This window comes from Barbus barbus (genome assembly GCF_936440315.1).
Source record: "Barbus barbus genome assembly, chromosome: 27".
Lineage (NCBI taxonomy): Eukaryota > Metazoa > Chordata > Actinopteri > Cypriniformes > Cyprinidae > Barbus > Barbus barbus.
Window position 1 is genome coordinate 23,929,480 of NC_136755.1, and position 18,389 is coordinate 23,947,868.

An 18,389-nucleotide genomic window follows, 5' to 3' on the forward strand; every position below is an offset into this window, starting at 1 on the left:
TTCCTCTTCCTCCTCATCCTCTCGTTTGTTCACCCTAGGGCCAGGTTTAGACCACCGAGATGTAACACTAGATCGTGTCGTGCTCCAAAGACCCGGTGGAGACACACGGGGAAACTTAACTCTTTTTCTGGGTAACGTTAAGGGTCAAGGAATCCAGTCTGCGGTTAAATCTTTCTTTTTTTTTTTTTTAAATTAAGACATCAGAGCTTAGATAAGACTTTCTTTCTTTGACTAAAACCGCTGAAATATGATCCTTTCATTCATAAGGCCATTCACACCATCTGATAACGTTTAACTCCATGTGAAGCTGCGCAAACTCTACTTGCTTCATATACATTTCTCTATGTATATATACATATATTTATATATACACACACACACACACACATATATATTTATATATATATATATATTTAGTTTACATTTCCTGCCTTATATACAGACACACATATTATTATATTAGGAGAACAACTTTATTTAAATAATAGCCTACTTTTCATATGTAGCCTATAAAAAGCCTACTGACCTAAAACCTAAATATTAAAGATATTTCAAACAAATACCCAGTTAAAACGCATCCTTGAAGTATTTAATTAATAATTCAATATTTTTCTCTAATGATTTGCATTTTTAATAGTTGAGTCTATTTTTAGTTCATATAAACCAATAAAAGCTCCTCTTTGCTCTTCCGGTAAATAATTGTTTTGTGCTAAATTAAACAACATATTAAACTGACACAAAAATATTTTAAATTCTTTGAAAATAAACGAGATAGAAATAAAACATAAAATATTTAGTTATTGTATAGTATCTATATTTAGATATTAGTATATTATATTTGTTTTAGGGACTGAATTTGATTTCATATTAGATATTTTGTTTTTATTATCTTGTGACAATATGTTGTTATTAAATTATTTATGATTATAGTTATTTTTTTTGCTGTAATTACTGTAGTTCAGTTTAAAAAGCCAAAATAAGATGTTTGTGTGGTTTACTATACAATAAATGAATAAATACTCCATGGCCATTTGATTTTCTGACAACCCAGTCTTTATTAGATTTGCTCCCTGTGTACATATTAAAATGACTTCTTGTAAATCTATACAAAATAATTTTTAACAGTTTTCAGAGCAATCTGTGCTCTTACATTGCTAGTTTATTAGTATTCCTCCACAAAGACATAGACATCAGAGATTCTATCAGAAATTGTCTGTACAGTCTCAAATCATTGGGTGGGAAGACAACATCTCATTCTGTGACATTTCAGGCCGGCGTTTATCTGAGAGCAGGAGGGAAGGTTCTTGTTGCAGCAGCTGCAGTCTTTCAGTCAGTGTCAAGGATGGGGACACCATGTGGACAAAGCAATGGAACCATCACAGGTTTGACAGATCAGCATTTTCACCAGACCCGAATCGTTTCGCTTTCTCAAAATTCCGTCTGTTAGTTCTACTCTCTAAGTTTAATGTGTCACTCCAAATATATTTAGACCCTACGCAATGAGACAAATGCATGAGGTACGCAATTCCAGACCCTCTCTGTTCATCATACATTTCCATCTAAAATTGGTAAAATTAATATATCAAACGATACAAAAGTTCTAGAATTAGGACAAAGTTAAAAAATGGAATGTACAGCAAACAGCCGAATAATTTAATCTGCATCCCAGAACCCTTAGAAAGGAACCTTCACCATATGAGAGAGAGAGAGAGAGAGAGAGAGAGAGAGAGAAAGGACGAGAGGGACGTGTCAATGTGTTTTAATGGGATGTGAAACTCTGGTTATCTTGACTGTCTCAGGTGATTCTTTTTACGTCTCCCAGGAAAAGTCTGCAGTGAGACACAAAAGAAATTATATAGTGAATATATCAATTTTAATTATGTCTTCTATTTATTATGTATTCGTATCGGCTTCTCTAGGCTAGTACGTCAGTGAAGTAATGCAAGTTGCAAATGTCTGTTTTGGATACTTTACCACCTTATTTTGGAACGCAGAAGTTATCTGTTCTCTTTGATTGTGCAAGACTTCTGATTCATTAGCCGCCATAGGAAGACTGTAGACTTTGTAGTAAAATGTTTACTACTTATATTAAACTGTTTTATTTACAAATGTTTTGAAAACAGCACCCAGCTTAATCTATTTAAAAATGAGCTCGCTAGCCATATTTACTGAGGTCTTAAAAATTATGAAAAATTATTAGGCCAGGAAATTATTTGAGATATTCAGTGTTTAAACCCCTACCATATTTATGCATGTATGAATGCATTTTATTGTTTTGTGTTTTGTTTCTCTGTTATAGTGTGTATTATTAATAAGAATGTCTCCGTCTTCTTAAGTTAGCCTATATTGTTCTGTTACTGTTGAAAAAGAGGATACTGGCGAAACAGAAAAAAGGTACAAAAAACTAAATTACTAGAAGAATAGATGCTTAGTAAGTAAAAAATGATCTAGTAAAAAGATGCTTCATTTTGATGATGTATATAAATGACTCGTGTAAATTATCATTTTATTTCTCGTTTTAGAATTTGATTTGATATAACTGATGTTATAATTGCTTGTTCATTGTTCTGGAGACTACACTATAAAAAAAAAGTCATAAATCATAAGTACGATTATTTTTAATAGTATCATTGAAGAGGCTGATGAAGAAATCAGATGTAACAGAAAAAACAGATGCTTTTATGGCGACTGTAAGAATAGAAATTTCACCTTTCAGTTGAATAATAATAAAAGAAACAGCCTATGAGCCATTTCACTGATTTGCATTATAACCATAATACAGTATTTAAGCATATTGTAACAAGTTATGATACTATTTTTGTCCAAATATATTGCTCATCTTAAATGTTATCTTTATGAACGCGTTTTAGATTTTTTGAGCTTATAGACTATCTTGTGTAGTTAGCTTATCTAAATAGTGAATAGCTTATCTGAACCCAAACTCCATACTGACAAGCTGTATATAATATCTATAATCACTTGTAAGTTTTCATAAGAAGTTTATAAAGCTTTTAATATGTGATCACATTATACCTGTTTTTGTAGAGTCCTGGTCGCTAGGAGCTTGGCATAGGGGTTTTGCTGGCATCATCTGATCCTGAAGAAAGGCATGAACATATATTAGCATGTTTAGAGATCTCTCTCTTGATCTCCCGTTCTCTGAGAAGTAAGTGTTTTAAGCAGAATCATTACCTTGTGTTGTGTCATCAAGATGATCTGGTTCATGGTGTGTTTTAGAAGCGGCGTCTGTAAAAAAGGATGTGACAATTGCTATCATTGTTCTTTAAATCAAAAGTCACAGGTTTAATTATGAAGTATCACAACATCTGTCTCATTTGTGTCTCCTAAGGAGGCAAAGATTATCTGAGGAGGCAATTTTGTGAGCGACTTACCTGTGTCATCTTCAACCCCGACTTCATCATCATGGACATCAGTGGCATCATCATCTAAACAGAAAAAAGGAACTGAGTTGATCACGATTTCCCAGGATTCCCAATCTGAGAGTAACAGGTAACAGCTACGTTTACAGTCATTAATGTCTATAGCACAAATGGCCTGAGTTACGTGTCAATACGTAATACTTGGGGTTAGGGAAACTCAAAATGAAGTTCTTTAGACCCACGAGACGTACCGTCTGCAACATCATGGCTGTCTGCATCAGTGTGTTCCTCTAGAGATGGCAGAAAATTTGAAGAACATACATTTAATACTTTGTAAATAAAGGCATCACTTCATTCTTACATACTGAGCCGACAGATATATTTACCATTTGATGTCGTAGCATCTGTTGAGTCATTGTCATGGTCATCTAGAAAAAGAAAAAAATTAATACTGCATCAATTTCATCATGTCTTACACGTTTTAGTCTCACAATTGTGACTATATCTGAAATTGCCTTAATATCTTGCTATTTTGACTTTATATCTAATAATCTAAATTAAGTATGAAACTTTATATCTTCAATTGTTTCGTTTTTTTCTGTCCACGCTTAAATCAAAAATGCTGTGTGAAGCAACATCATTCATAATGACTTGATAGCTTGAACTGAGTCTTAATATCTCAGTTTTTTACTCTCATCATATATTCAGTTGGTTTTTTTTCTGTCCATGCTTGAATTAAAAATGCTGTGTGATGTAACTTCATTCACCACTGATGGCCATTCATTAGCAACTGGCAATTTTTTGGCAAACAAAATACTTAACTCACAAATATTAAATATATTGTTTAACCAGTGCTTGATTCTTTTTTTGAAAGTTTTATCATTTCTTATGTCCGTTGTCTTCTCCTCACTGAAGACAAGTGAAAAACCCCTCAGATTTAAATGGAGTAGAAGGGATTTATTGCTTGTTGCGTTGTACATCACAGTTCACAGTTAGCATTGAAATGAAGGTGTTTTGTGAGGAATGAAACTCCACTGACATGTAAACAGAAAATGTTGTGGTTTGTCTTACCGCTGGAGTCAGAATCCGAGTCATTTGTCTCTATTGAAGCCCCATCAGGAGACTCTGTAGGTTTAGACAGTCATATATTAGAAATTCCCAGCTTTTTTCTGTAACCGTACAGACTGATGGCTAGTTTGTATCTGCGGAAGCCCGTTTTGTTTATTTCTTTTTTCTATTTCAAAGTGACTTTATATCTCCATTTATATGAAAAATGATGTCTTCTAATTATGACTTTATGCTGAATTGTGACTATACCTCACAATGTGACTTTATATCTTCGATAATGACTTTATATCTCACAATATTGTCAAAATATGATCTCACAATTGTGACTTTTTCATCTGCAATTATAACTTTACATTTCACAGTTGTGACTTTCTATCTCACAATCATGATTTTACATCATTTATGAATTTATGTCTCAATTGTGACTTCATATCTTCAATTGTGAATTTATGTTTCAGTATGTGACTTTGTATTATCAACTGTGACTTAAAGTAAATCACATTTTTACAAATCTGAACTTGATTTTATATCACACGATTACGTTACTTAATTACTTTATACCTCAATGTGACTTCATATCTTTAATTGTGTCTTTATATCTCAAAATATGACTAAAACGTATCATTTTATCTGGCACAAAATTACTATGTCTTGCAATTATGGCTTTATTTCATGACTTTATATCTCTCAATTTTGATACAAAATGGCACAATGTGACTTATTTTAAACATTCTCAATTGTCTGGTATATGTTTTACTCTGAGGCAGAAATGGGCCTCCATATTTATCAGTTAATACCTTGTTTCTCTTTTTCCACGCTGGAGTCATTGTCTTCATCGGTATCTGTAGGCATAAGAGCATTAAACAGTTGATTGATGTCGTGGTTTGATGAATGTAAAACACAAAGGCTTGAATGTTTACCTTCCCCTCCTGTTTCTGAGCTGTCCGTGTCGCTCTTGCTGTCGCTGTTGGAGCTTTCTGTGTCTGTGGACTCTGTGCTGTTCTTGTCTTTGTCCTGCTCATTGTCTTTGCTGTCAGAGTCGGGGTCTGAATTTGAGTCCAGACTGGAGCTGTTAGAATCAGGTTTGTCTTCCTGCTTGTCTTCAGTCATTTCCTCCAGTGGACTTTCGTCAGACTGACTGGCTGCGGCGTCTTCTTTTGAGGTGGCGTCTTCCTTGTCCTGTTCGTCTGGTGTGGATTCGTCCTCTTTATCTTTTCCCTCATCGCTGTTGCTTCCCGTCTCATTGATCTCCTCCTTCTCTTTGGCATCCTTCTCGCTGTCTCCATCATCTTCAGTGTCTTTCGGGTCGCTGCTGTCCTTGTCTTTATCCTCGACACTGTCCTTGGTGTCTGCTGCATCAGGGGAATCTGCCGTGTCTTGATCGCTGCTGGTGTCTGTGTCGCTGTCAGAGTCCTGGTCTTTCTCTTGCTTCTCCGTGCTGTCGGTGTCTTTCGATTCTGAATCCTGGTCTTTGGAGTCGTCTGAAACTTTCACCTCATCAGTGTCTGAGTCGTTGTCTGTGTCGCTTTTGTCTGGCGTCTCTGAGGTTTCTCGACCCTCGTCTTCTGAGTCTTTACTTGAGTCATCGCTGGTGTCTTTGTCGTCTTTCTCGTCGCTCTTTTCATCGGTGTCTCCATCTGTTTTGTCTTTGTCAGAATCTGCATGTAAAAAACAGTATTTCATTATTAAATATCATTAAATTGACATAAATCATTATAATTACAGACAAATGTCTTAAAACTCAATTTACAGGCGAATTAAATGAAAAAAGTACCATGGTTTGAGGATTGAGTAATATTATATGAATTTCATGTGAAATATGCCATGATGCTTCCAAGAATACCATGGTACTACCTTTGTACCGTGGTAATACCAAGGTACATTGACTTATCACATAGTATTATTTATGAATTATTTACATAGCCATCCAAGGTACTTCAATGATTGCATGTATATAAAAACTTGGTATTGCCATGGTACATGTGAAAAAAATAAATGGTTTTTCCATGGTACCGTATACAAAAATGTTTCTTGTATTAATACATTATTTAATTAAATAGGCTACTATAATTAAATAAAACAACTGATAAATCATATCACTTCCATGTGAATAAGTTTATCATTTTTAATTAATTTCTCCTAACCAGATTAGACGTGATAAATACTAAAACTATAACAAAATAGACATTATCAAATAGACATAATAAATACACATTATACAAACAAACACTAATAAAAAATACAAAAACACTAAAATTGCTACAACTATAAAATGAAAACACAAAATATAAAATTTAAACAAATTTTAAATATTAATAAAAACTGTAACTGTTTTAAGTCAGGCCAGAAGATAATACTTGGTACTGAAAACTTTTACATTGCGCCTTGTTGGTACAAAGTATTAGTTAATCTTTTGTGGATCAAGCGATAATCATAATATTGTAAAAAAAAACAAAAAAAAACGAGACACTGAATTTCATTCGTGACATTTAAGCTCACCGTCAGAGTCCTGCTGCTCATCTGTGTCTGAAGAATCCTTGTCGGATGAATCATCTGTATCTTCTTCATCAGAGCAAAAACACAACGGTTATTAGTTACTAACTACTGGCTAAATCAGGCAGGATCATTATATTAAAGAAAGGTTTAATTAAAAATACTAAAATAACTGAAAACATAAATAAAAATAAATTAAAGCTAAATATAACTTTAAAAATAAATAAAAACACATATTACTAAAATTGAAATAAATAAACTTATTAAAAATATTAATAAATATTATAATCGTATATGAATAATACTAAACCAACACTGATTTGGAATCATTTCTGCAGTGATTTCAAATACCTGTAGAGGTTTTATTTGAATCCGTTACATCATCAGAATCTTTCTTTTCCACACTAGCAGAATCCCCGTCTGAAAATACATTCATATGCCAGCATTGTTTCAGAAGAATATCATTTTGCATTGAGAAAGGAATGACTGTGCCAAGTCGGACGTGTTCCTGGAACATCTTGTGTTAATGCTGGAATAATGTTTATGTCAACAGTGTTCATACTCCTCACCCTAACCATTAAATACCACCAGAGGGGAACGGTGGCTTGATAAGAGTGATTAACGGCCCATGCACCAAACCTAACATTAACCCTCAAATCTAAATGGTTGCTATGACTGTTGTTCAATCCTCAACAGGATGTTGCTACAGGAACATGTTCTGCTTGATGCATGAGAAATACCTGAGCTGTCTGAATCAGTGTCTGCCTTTTCATCGCTGTCTGTGAAGCAGAGGTTTAATAGTGAAACAGTAAATCATTATGTATCTCACACACACACACACACATATTTGGGGAAAATAAGAGGGAGGTTTAATTTAGAAATATTGAAATGCTTGTTGTCTAAATCGAGTTGTTAACCCAACAATTACATTTCTGTCATTATTTACTCCACTTTTGTGTTGTTTTGAACCTGCATGAGATTATTTTTCCAATTCACACAAATGGAGTAATTTTTTTATTTTCCTTTGTAAAAAGAGATAATATCATACATTTCTATATTATAGTAAATAATATACTTTTATATTTATATAGTATTTGTTAATATTATTAATATTATTTGTATTTTCAGTTGTCATTTTAATTTTAGGTTAAGTTTTAACTAATATAGAAATTACATTTTTTTTTTTTTTTTTTTTACATTTTTAGAAACGAAAAAAAAAAGGTCATTTTAGTTCATATTTATATCATTGGTAAATAACGACTAAATTAGCATTTATGGGCGATATAAGTTTTTCTTTTATATTAACATATACATGTCTTTATTCAGTTAGTGTGTTGGTTTACCTGTAGATTCCTTTTCTTTTGAATCTGTATCCGCATGATCTGCATCTGAAATATTAAACAACTTATTTAAATTGATCAGCTCATGAAGCAATCTGTCTGATTTGTCATGTTTGTTTCTGGGATTTCTCATACCTGTGCTGTCCTCTGCTGATGGTTTCTCATTGTTCTCATCTGCAGTAGATAGAGGAAAGTCCTTCATTGAGAGTATTTTGCACACGTGTGCATTCTGTATCTTATGAAAATAGATATTTGGCTTTTACCCACCTGAATCGCCTGTCTTCTGCTGCGATGTATCTGTTTCTGTATTAGTATCTGTGTCTTTTTCTGTGTCAGTATCAGTATCTGTTGTGTCTGATAAAGAAATTGAAATTAAATATATTGCATAACAAATGTTTTTTGCAATTTGCACCTGCTGTCGATGATGTATCTGAATGGGATGCATGTCTTTTATAGTTTGGATTCGATGTTGATTCGCTTTGGACCTAATCAGATAGTCTTTACAAAAAATATTAGTATTTATATGGAGATCATACGTGGAGAGTCAAATGTTTAAGGACTTTTTTTTAAACAGGTGAGGGATGCATTTTCATATTTGTAAGAAATGACCCATTGTTATGTGTTTAGGAAACTGATGCACAGGTTATGTTGTACCTATTGAATCTGGGCCGCTGGTGGCTTCATCCAGGCTTTTGTCATCTGAAAGAGGTGGAGCTGTTAGATTGAGCAATACTTCCCTCAAATACATCTCAAACAATAGTGAAGGCCATGAGATGAGTCTTACTGTTTGTGTCTGATGTGTCAGGAGCACCATCAACCTCTTTAAAGAAAGAACATTTGTAGAAAAGAAAATTATGCAAGGTTAGAGTTTTTCTTTGTCGGTGTTCCTATTGTCGTTATAAAGTGGTTTTCGTTCCTTAAAATGACTGCTAATGTGTTAAAGTTTTTCTCACAATTCTAACTTTTCCTCTCGCAATTCTCAATTTATATGAGAAATAAAATCTGAAGAGATGTAAATGTGTAATTGCAAGAAAGTCACAATTACCTTATTTATTGCTCATGTTATTTATTTCAGATTTGTGAGTTTGTGAAACGTCACAATTATGAAATAAAAGTGCAATAACCTTATTAGTTTTTTTTTATTTTGATCTTTTTTTTTAATGTAAATAAAAAATACAATTGCATGATGTAAGCAAAATGTAAAATTTTGAGGGCAAAAGTCGTAAACTTGCAATTACAAGATATAAACTCACTATTTTGAGAAAAAAAAGTTAGAATTAGGAGATATAAACTTGCAATTGTGAGAAAGTAAGAATTGTGAAATTATCACAATTAACGGAAATTAGCTTCCATTGTAGGCCTTATTTTCTGTATAATCATAATGAGTAATCATAAAAATTGAATCACTTTTATGGAGTTGATATTGGTACACTTCATCTGTTCACAACATCAACAAAGACCAACCATCACATCACTTTTCATTGATTTCTATTAATATAAAATGTAGAATTATTATTATTAGAATTAATATAGAATGTTGCCATAATATTATTCAGAAAAAATGGAGTGTGACACGTGTGTACAGCTATGAGCTGCCAAAAAATGGTTTTCTTACTCCCTGTTTTTCAGTACAACTATTTACAGATTCCTCAAGATCAAGATTCAATTGCTCAAAGTAAAATAACTTGAGGTATTAAGTCTTGTTTCATGAAGAATTTATCAAATTGAGTTTATTCTTAAAAAACCCAGTGACAGATTTTAAATTCACTTAATAATTTAGCATAAACTTTAAATTCCTGTATTCAATCATTGATTAAGCAGAAAAAAATGCCTATTATGGAAGCTTGTTTCCAATTCTTTTATGTAATCTTTTTTCCTGTTGACTGAGTGTCTCTTATACTTTGCAGTCTAGTGCCACTGCCTCTTGTTTTAGTTCATTGATGCTGAACACAGCAGTTAAACATTAATCGGTGTGTTATCACACTCATTCATGTGTTATCTTGATATCAATGCACTGGTGAAATTCTGTGACAGCTGTGTGATTCAGTGCTTAGGTCATGAATTCTTTCTCTCTTTTATGTCCTGTATATCTAGAGATTCTTGATAGCAGAAACTAACCTAGTTTTTCAGTGGTGTCAGACAAATCATTTGGACCTGAAATCAAAGAGGAATTTTAGCACAGTGTGATGATTCTTATTTATTCAATCATATATTTTGGGTTCAACTGCCTCAAACGTCTTCAGAATGGGAAAAAAGCGTTTCTTACCTCCTGGTTTCTCTGCTGAATCATTCCCATCTGTAATTCCTGTTTAAAAGAAGTTTTTTTTTTATTTATTTATTTTTATTTGAACATCTGTGTGTATTTAGAATTATTTTTAGTATTTATTAATATTTAGCTGACATATTTTTCAGTTATTTTTAAAATTTTTTTTTTTTTTTTAGTTTAGGCTTTAGCCATTTGTGCTTTTGCCTATATATATATATATATATATATATATATATATATATATGTATATGTATATATGTGTGTACATGTGTATATGTATATGTATATGTGTATATACACATATACATATATATATATACACATATACATATACATATACACATATACACACACATATATATATATATATATATAAGTATATGTATGTGTGTATATATGTGTGTATGTTTTATTTTTATTTTAGTACTTCAACTTAAACTTATTTGCCAAACCAACATTTAAAATTTTCATTTAAGTTTTAGTTAATTTAATAGGTTTTAGTCATTTTTCATGTGCTTTTATCATTTAATTAGGTTTATTATTTTTTTATTATTATTTATATTTAGCTTTAATTTATTTCAATTTGATTTTTTTTTTTGTAATTTCACTACTTTAACTTCTACTTAAAATTTGTTTCAGTTAGTTACCAAGGCAACATTTCTAATTCTTTTTAGTTTTAAGTGTAAGTTTTTAATGTAATATTTGTTTTTTGATATTTTTTCAATTAACGAAATGTTTTTAACAGCTTTAGTTTTTTAATAATATTATGTGTCTTTATTTCTTTAAACAAAATTTAAACCGCTTTAATTTAGGTTTAACAATTTAAAAAAAAATAGTTTTAGTGAACAATAACAACAGTGCTATCTGTCTAAATCTTGATGTTAAAATTCAAGTTCATGTCCATGTTATTGAACTTGCTGATTATATAAAATATTTTACAGGTAGTCTTGATCATATATCAGCCAGACCAACCTGAGTTTCCATTTCCAGGGACTGGAGTAGGAGGAGCTGAAAAAAGAGAGAAAAACGTGTTTTTCAGATTTCTATGGTAATTGATTTATGCAGAAGAATAGCTCAAATTCATTGCACCTTACCATTGAGGATCCCTAGGGCTGCAGCCGCCTCTGACATTATAACATGAAAGTGAGAACAAAACACAATCAGTGACATAAACCAGGTCATATTCATTTTGAACCAGGTACTTTTTGTCCTTTATAACTAGCCTGCCTGCCAAGAGGATGTATAGAGCCGTAAAACCAATGTGCAAAGCAACTCAGAGGATGGGAAAGAATCCGATGAGAAATTAGTTCCTATTGAGATCTCAAACTTTTAATTGCAGACTTTGGTATCTGAAGCATTGCTGAAATCACTTCTGAAACTCACATGAGATTACTGGGGCCTTTTTTCTAAGGAAAAGTAAATTTAATTTAATCCCATTTCTGTTTAAAACAAAAAACTGGGATTAAAGAGGGATTTTTCGGTCTATAATGGCTTTCTTGAACAATTGTAGTAGTACAATGCAGTTCATTGTTCTTACACAGCTCATGCATTCAAAGGCAATAATTAATTTAAAAAGTCATCATTTGCATTATAATTAAGGTTAATGTGTAGGAGCCACATTCTTACCATCATTATCTGTTCCATCTGTATGAAAACAAAAGACAAGACAGTTAGTTAGTGGTCTGAGTGCATTGAGCTATAAGAGTCCTATATCTCCTATAGAGGCCCAGGCTAAATGTAGCAGCACAGGTGAACAGAACTCTTTTGTGTTCAGTGAAGGGCTCTGATTACGGCCTCATTATAGTGAGGCAGCAAATGCTTCGTGTTACTTAGAAAGAAGAGCTGGTGCATGGCACTGATAATAATTTAGGGATTCGGGGTCATCTGGTATATATGTGAGCTATATGTGAGAAATGTAATGATGTCAGACATACTGAGGAAGTTTCCTTACCGTTTATTGGTGCAGAAATAGAGACACCCACTAATGCAAAGATCAACGGAACAACCAGCGTCCTATATAATGAGACCAAAAAAAATTAAAATTCAGAAAAAAAGAAACTCTCTAAAAAAAATCTCTAAATTAATAGTTATATTTAAAAAAAAAAATTTTGTAGAATGTGTTTATTTATTAATATTATTTATTAATGTATACTAATGTATATTTATTTATTTATTATAGAATTATTATTTTGTCATTTATTTTAATATATTCTAAATAATATATATATATATATATCTTTTCTTTTGGAATATCCCAGAAAATTATTATTATAATTACCAATTTCTATAAACATTTAGTAAAGAGGTCAACATTTTAATAAATATTTATAGCAGCAACAACAACAACAACAAAGTTTGATTATTAAAATTGAGGACCATCCTTGACAATGTAGCTGCATGATAAACTTTCATTTAGGACTAAAGGTCTGGTGCATTATCTTTTGTTCATCGTCTATGACTAAAATCCTTGCTGCAGATAAACAGTCGTTGTACTAGTTTAAAATGGTTAACAACTTCCAGAGTTAGCCTTCAACAATGTCAGTTATTATCCACCATGTTTGCAGATATCCTTAATAATCATTGATATGGCATGTGCATGCATCATCGACGTAAAACATTACAGCACAAGAACATTAAAGCAGGCCAGGATAATGAAAGTAAAGGAGAGACTCATACTCACCGGGACAGCATTGCAAAAGCACTGAAATGCAGTGTGAGATTGGCGCAGGTGATGTAGGTCTGAAGCCTGAGTGGAGCTGCTCTCAGATCTTTTATACCCTCTGTGCTTCCTGGCCTCTGAGGGGGTTGAGCTAAAGACAGAGGCGTTACATGAGAACCTCTAAAGTTCCTCTCATTAGAACAGGGTTATGAAGTCAGGCCGTCCTGCTAGTGTTTGTGTTTTCACACAGCCTTTGTAAATCGAGTAGCTTCTGTGTCTCTGTCTCAATGGGTCCCACTGCTCCTTTGTGGTTCTCTCCGGTCATTTGATTTAGTTGATTTGAGGTGTTCTTCTTGGAACACAAACAGAGGGTTGCTGGGCAGGACATGCTCATGGCTTTTGTGCCGGTCTTTATTTTATACGGTACAGAAAGATCTGTTCTGCTGTATAAACGGTATTCATGGAAGAGTGGTGCATCAAATTTCATTTGGATTTATTTTGTGTTTGAACAACCATTGCTGGTTATACATGAGAGATGTTAAGGCTAGGGTAGGCTGTTGTTGAGTTGCCAGGGTGTTGCCATGGGGTTTCTATGGCCCAGCTAGGTTACTTTAGTGAAAACCTTTAACAAGTTACAAAACTTGCAAACAACACACAATCATAGCCATGTGACTTGTGTTTTTCTTCGGTTAATTGTGTGTTGTTGTTTTTTTAAGTGATATATTTGTATTAGTGATTCTTGCTATTTGTGTATAACACTTTTTTTGTTTTATTTTTTATTTTATTTGTTTGCTTACATCTTAATTGATTAAAACATACATTTATTCTGCAATTTATTGTTTTTGTTGTTTATTTATTTATTTAGTCTGTTTGGTGATCTTAATTTAACTGATTAGTACATGCGTTATTTATTTTTCATTTATTTTTTTCTTGCTTGCTTGTTTAAATAGTCTGCAAGGTAATCTTAATGTTTAAATTATTACTTAGCAATTTTTTTATTTACCATACAGTTTTTATTTATTTTTACTATGCAGTATTTATTTATTTACTTGCGTATGGTAATCTTAATTGAAAGTTTTCAAATAGTAAGTATTTTTTTATTTATTAAGCAGTTTATTTATTTATAGTCTGTAAGGTAATTTTAAATTATTAATATTTTTTATGTACTATGCAGTTTATTATTATTATTATTATTTGTTTGTTTATTTGATTGCTTATTCTGTAAGGCAGTCTTATTTTTGTGGCATTTTATATTTCTATATTTATGTTTTTAATTGAATTACTTGTTTGTTTATACTTCAATTTAACCATTAATTTATTTTTCTACTTTAGGTTGAGGTGAGGAGTTTTGAATTGCATGTATTGTCTTAATGTGGTTTTGTAAACAGAAATAACCTGAGAACAAGTCATCAGAGAGTAAACCTGTGACTGTGTTACTCGGTTTGGCCTGGAAAAGCTTGAGTTTCTCTGTGATGTCTGCTGTGCTCAGAGCTGCTGTTCTGCACACAAAGCCTCTTTGTTCCTCCATTGAGAAATTTATTGAGCTTAAACATCCTTGTTGAGCAGTAGAGCACATATTCCCGTTAAAAGTTAATCATTCGTTTTTTTCTTCACACATTAATTCACATTCAACGAGCCGTTGACACCTCAAAGCAGCTTTATATGTGTTTTTTATATGCAAAACGATCAGGATGATCAGTTCAGTTTTAGTACTAGATGTAAATGAGGTTTTAAAGAGGTTTAGGAAATGAGTGAATTGCACAGGTGGGTTCCTGTGGCCTTTCTAAAGGATGGTGGGGTTTCCCTGCTGCTCTTCTGAGACGAGCGTGTTTCTTCAGAAAGTGTGAGAGCGGCACAGCCTTCAGATGGGAGGTAATGACATCAGTACTTGCTAAATTGGGAAACTTGTCTTTTTGTAACAAACCACCCATTTGAAGTGTTAACCTGAGCACTTTTATCGATGGAGTCAACGTAAAGCCATGAAGCATCATGGGAAGCTCCATCACACAGCAGATCTCCGGACATTCCCCTGACACAGCCTCGAATCACATCATGCAGTGAGAGTCAAGTCACATTTGTGTCAGTTCTTGACTTGAATCATTTATTCATTCAAAATAATTAGTATTAGTTAGTATAGTATACTATGTGTCAGTGTTAACTACGAGATGTGGGCAAGCCTTGGAAACTTCCCTCCTTTACTCATTTTTCCTTTCTTTATTTTTTCCTACTCTTTTCTTTCTTTCCTTCTTTCTTTCTACTTTACTTTTTTCCTCTCTTCTTTCTGTTTCCACTTGCTTTTTTCTACCTCGCTTCATCTTTCTTTCTTTCTTTCTTTCTTGCATCTGTTTTCACTCCCTTCATTTTTTCTTCCTTCTGTTTTCCCTCTTTTCTTAATTTTTTTACTCCTTTTTAATTCTTTTCCTTCCTTCCTTCCTTTTCTGCCTTACATTTTTCCTTCCTTAATGTTCTCTTACTTTTGTTTCCCTCCTTTTTCCCTCCCTTTATTTTTCTTTGTTACATTTTCCTTCTTTCCCTTTTTCTTCCTTTCTTAATTTTCTTTCTTTCTTTCTTTCTTTCTTTCTTTCTTTCTTTCTTTCTTTCTTTCTTTCTTTCTTTCTTTCTTTTTCTTATTCTTTCTTTCTTTCTTTCTTTCTTTCTTTCTTTCCCATTCCTTCTTTTTCCATCCGTCCGATGTATTAGTGATGCTGTGGCCTCTCTGTAGGTCTTGGCAGGTAATTGAAAGATTGTAGGTTCAAACCTGAGGAGTTATGCCAGAAACGTTATGTCCTTGATCAAGGCACTTTAATTCAAGTTGCTTCCGGTGGATTGTCCCTTGCAATTTAGATAAATTCAATTATAGAATAAATTTTTATTTAAATATGACCTGACCTGCACTCGTCCTCGTCTCCATCTGCTCTCTCCCTCCAGCTCGTTACGATCTCATGACCAGTGATCCAGGACGAATGTGAGATCAGCATGTCTAAGAAAATGATCCGGTGACCTGTTAAACACTCTCACAGGGTCCTGTAAAACTCAAATGAGCCTATTGTGACCATCTCTGACTGTGCCTGCCTGTCACTTCTCTTACTGACTTTTGCATTTTTGCTTTAAATCTACATAAATGCCATTGTTTTCCATTTAAACAATATGCAGGGTGTCTTTTGTTTGGTGCTTTTTGATTTAATAAGAGGACAGTGAGAAGTCTGAAAAGAGAGACTTTATTGTACAGTAATGGCACAGCAGTTTTAGCTATGTCACTTTTCCCAGAATCTTCACTAAGAAACAGTTTTCCTCAAAAACTCAGGCTACAGAAGGTCAGTTAAAGATGCAGGAATCCGTAACGTCCCGTGGCATTGTGTGAGCTTTAAATTTACGTGACATTTCTGTGGACAACGGCCGGTGATCATTGAAATTCTGTGTTAGTCTCCTAAAATCCAACCACTTGCTTTTAAATACTGCTGTTTTTACTCCACAAACAAAGACAAGGACAACTAGAAGTTGATGTTACTTGCTTGATTTGTTGACTTTAATCACAATCTGAAGGAGTAGATTTATTTAATTTTTTTTGTGATTAATGAAAATGTACATATACTTGTACACATTTGCATAAATAAGCAACAGTTATGCTTATTTATGCATATAATGCAAAAACAACACTTAACACAATCTATATAACTATATACAGTTGCCAAAGCCTTACAGAACTAATACAAAATAAAAAAAAAAACAATAATTTATTATTATGATTATTATTATACAAATTGGGATAATATAAATAGAATAAAAATAAATGCATTTGTTTACTAAATCATGAATGTTTATTTTTTATGTGTGTGTATATATATATATATATATATATATATATATATATATATATATATATATGTACTATGTGCATAAATATACATATAATACAAAAAACACAAACTATGTCCTAAAAATATGAAAAAATATTATTATACAAATATTGATAATATAAATAAAATAATAATAAATGCATTTGAATAATCACAAACGTTTGCTTTATTACAATAAATAAGTTATACATTATATATATATATATATATATATATATATGTATATATGTCACGGGATGAGGAATCACACGACAGGGAAGGCAGGTTAAATGCCCCGGAGGGTGGCTTTATTTACAAAGAGAAGTGCAACAAAGGGGAAAAAGTCCCTGTGGGTGCTCCAGTGAGTGCTTTCTTCCTCCTTTCCCAGTGCAGTGAATTCCGTGCTGTGTTCCAGTGGGGCTGGTCGGTCACACGCTGCTGTCTGTAGGAGAAATGAGAGGGCGAGTTAGTGCTTGGTCTCATGGAGAAGCCTCCCTGTGTGTTGGGCTTGCGTGGCTTATGTAGCCGCCGTGTGATGAGCCGCAGCTTTGACCGATCAGCCTGTGATGAGGATGGGCAGGTGTTCCTCGCTCGTTTCCAGGGCGATGCTGATGAAGCTTCGGGACGCTCGTCACACTCCCCCCTTCCCTAAGCATCATCCTGGTCCTGTTGATATTGTGAGATAATAGGGGAAATTTAGGGGGTAGGAGGGGAGTGACCCCCGACAGACCTGCGAAAGCTGCCCAGATCCGAGAGAGACCGTCAGCGTTCGCGGCTCCAGCCCGATGACGCACAATGAAGTGGAAGTCCTGGAGTGCGAGGAACCATCGGGTCACCCTGGCATTGGTGTCCTTAGCGCGAGCCATCCATTGAAGGGGTGCGTGGTCAGTGACCAGGGTGAACTTCCGGCCCAGGAGGTAGTAGCGCAGCTCCAGGACTGCCCACTTGACGGCCAGGGCCTTCTTTTCCACCGCAGCGTAGTTTCTCTCGGCCGGGGTCAGCTTCCTGCTAATATAAATGACAGGATGTTCCTCACCTTCCTGGATCTGGGACAGGACGGCTCCCAGTCCCGTATCGGAGGCATCCGTCTGCAGCAGGAAGGGGCAGCTAAAGTGCGGGGCTCGGAGGACTGGTGCCGAGGTGAGGGCCCCTTTTACCTTCTGGAAGTCTTCTTCCGCTGCTGGTGTCCACAGTACCTTCTCCGGCTGCCCCTTCTTGGTCAGGTCTGTCAGGAAGGCGGCTAAAGAGGAGAAGTTAGGGATGAAGCAGCGATAGTATCCTGCCAACTAAAAAGGCTCGTACCTGGGTTTCGGGTCTCCACCTTCTTCTCCTGTGGCCGAATGATGC

General features: G+C 33.9%; 1 protein-coding gene across 1 annotated transcript; it reads right to left on the bottom strand.

The window, feature by feature from the left end:
- Window positions 1-1,039: 1,039 nt before the first annotated feature.
- On the bottom strand, window positions 1,040-13,275 carry LOC306847722 (uncharacterized protein). The gene is made up of 24 exons (XM_079381848.1): window positions 13,228-13,275; window positions 12,499-12,560; window positions 12,174-12,191; window positions 11,642-11,671; window positions 11,520-11,555; window positions 10,548-10,586; window positions 10,400-10,435; window positions 9,066-9,101; window positions 8,936-8,980; window positions 8,549-8,635; window positions 8,417-8,455; window positions 8,285-8,329; window positions 7,682-7,720; window positions 7,293-7,361; window positions 6,948-7,010; window positions 5,369-6,106; window positions 5,246-5,290; window positions 4,452-4,505; window positions 3,767-3,808; window positions 3,632-3,670; window positions 3,393-3,446; window positions 3,193-3,246; window positions 3,034-3,097; window positions 1,040-1,829 (listed from the first exon to the last, which is right to left on the bottom strand). The coding sequence occupies exons 1-23, from the start codon at window positions 13,236-13,238 to the stop codon at window positions 3,057-3,059; spliced, it is 1,722 nt and encodes a 573-aa protein (XP_079237974.1). The 5' UTR covers window positions 13,239-13,275; the 3' UTR covers window positions 1,040-1,829; window positions 3,034-3,056.
- Between the last annotated feature and the right edge of the window lie 5,114 nt (window positions 13,276-18,389).